A 1,864-nucleotide genomic window follows, 5' to 3' on the forward strand; every position below is an offset into this window, starting at 1 on the left:
TAAAGGCCCCTCAACAATTTCACTTGAATGTCGTCCAAATGAGAAATCGTTTTTACAATATCATATTGATGGTTTGCTCACACTAGAAAACGATGTACTTTTGGTGAAAATGGCCCCTAATAAAACCATGAAATGGGAGGAATTGCGTCCTTCCGTGATTAGTTTCGTTATGCCGTTGGATGAAGTCTTTCTAAATGCCTTTGGGGAAGCATGCAAACGCTTGAAACCCGAATGGGTGGCTTTTAAAAAGGTAGAATCCCCATTCAACCAACAGAAGCCGTGTGAGGAAGGAACACAATCGAAAGATAAGCCCATCCAAGTACAAATAAACGCAACGGTGTCAGTTGGGGAATGGATAAATCAATTAGCACAAATTCGCCAGGAAAACACGGAGGTCAAAACACAAATGAAAGAAATGCAGACGCAGTTGGCAGAAACGCAGAAAAAATTGGGAGAAATGCAAGGACAACCCACAGCAGCTCTACAGCAACTCTCTCAACAAAAAAACATTCAAATGACGGAATTATTAAAACAAATGGGAAATGAGCGTCTCAATACAAATGGAGGAGAAGAGAAATCTCGGACCAGCCAAAATACCCTCAACAACAGTAATAATGTATCCCACTTAGCATGGCAAGGGGGAAGGGCACCAATGGCCTTTAAGGAAGGACCACAATTAGGATCACAGGGAACACAGGAACAAAGGCTGCCAGTATGGACTGCGGCAATCAGGCCAGAGGAAAAGATCCGCTCCTTTGAAGGAATGATGGATTATTTAAAGGAGACATCACCCAGCCAATTGGTGATTGCATACCGAGAAATATTTCCCATGCCAGCCAATCCCGACCTAGCTTATAAAGATGCATGGAATAATTTTGTTCAGTGGACTCGCACTATTCGCAGTGATGGAATGTCGGCATCAATGATTCAATTGGGCCGAGAGCTTTACAAGCAGCTGCGAATAATACAAACCGTTAAAGATTTCCCTGGAGTGAAGATGGAGGAGCTTCATGATGCTATTATTGCGTTTGAAAATCCAAATGATCCTTTCATACAGTACGTCGTGAAATGGCGGGAGAGAAATTCAACAGCATCATCAACAATATCCAAGAAGGCACGTTGTTATAGATGTGGACGTGTTGGGCATTATAGCTCTACGTGCCATTTCGCTTTGCAAAAAGAACCTTTTGAACCAAAAAACGATTTTGGCCCCGGAAACAGTGAATATCGGAGGTCAGGGCGGATAGGGCATCAACAATTATTGGATATCCAGGATTTGACGCGCCCACTCAATACCGTGATTTTCTTCCGCTTACACATTGGAAAGGTCTCACAAAAAATTATCAAAGGAGAAACGCAAAAGCAGTGCGCACAGAGACAAGACTTTCAAAGGGGGTTTTCCTCCAATAACAGAACCCCCGCCCCATCCAAAGGACGACTTCAATAAATGATGTTGCGTTAACACCCGCGCGATCCCACGATCCCGTACATCTTAGCATTGGCTTCAGAGGCCATGGGCATAGATAGGGAGAGTTCTGCGCTTGCACGGAATACGGGCCGCTTGGGGTTACGTCGCATCAGGGGAAAATCCTGCGGACGGCATTCCCAGATGGCAAACCGCAGCAGTTAGACGTCGCGAATGGGTTGGCACTTGCGATGGGGAGAGTGGGGGTTTGTTAAAAGGGTTTCTTGGCCCTTCCGTTTTCGCCTGTTCCGTCATTTTTTTGGTGCAAACCGTAGGGGCAATACATCCGGATGTGTATATGCAGTACGGGAATGCGTGGTTCAAAACCGCAAAGTAAAATATTGTTTCTTTCCTTTCTTCCCTTTCTCCCCATTTTTTTTTTTTTTTTTTTTTTTTTTT

At 44.3% G+C, this 1,864-nt stretch overlaps 1 protein-coding gene across 1 annotated transcript; it reads left to right on the plus strand.

The window, feature by feature from the left end:
• Position 1: 1 nt before the first annotated feature.
• TM35_000121960 (uncharacterized protein) lies at positions 2-1,447 on the plus strand (the record flags this gene model as incomplete). Its single annotated transcript, XM_029025171.1, has 1 exon — positions 2-1,447. A coding segment is annotated over one exon (1,446 nt), but the record flags the coding sequence as incomplete, so codon positions are not given.
• Positions 1,448-1,864: the final 417 nt, after the last annotated feature.

Source organism: Trypanosoma theileri (genome assembly GCF_002087225.1).
Source record: "Trypanosoma theileri isolate Edinburgh chromosome Unknown TM35_Tth_12_V1, whole genome shotgun sequence".
In the NCBI taxonomy this organism is placed as follows: Eukaryota; Euglenozoa; class Kinetoplastea; order Trypanosomatida; family Trypanosomatidae; genus Trypanosoma; species Trypanosoma theileri.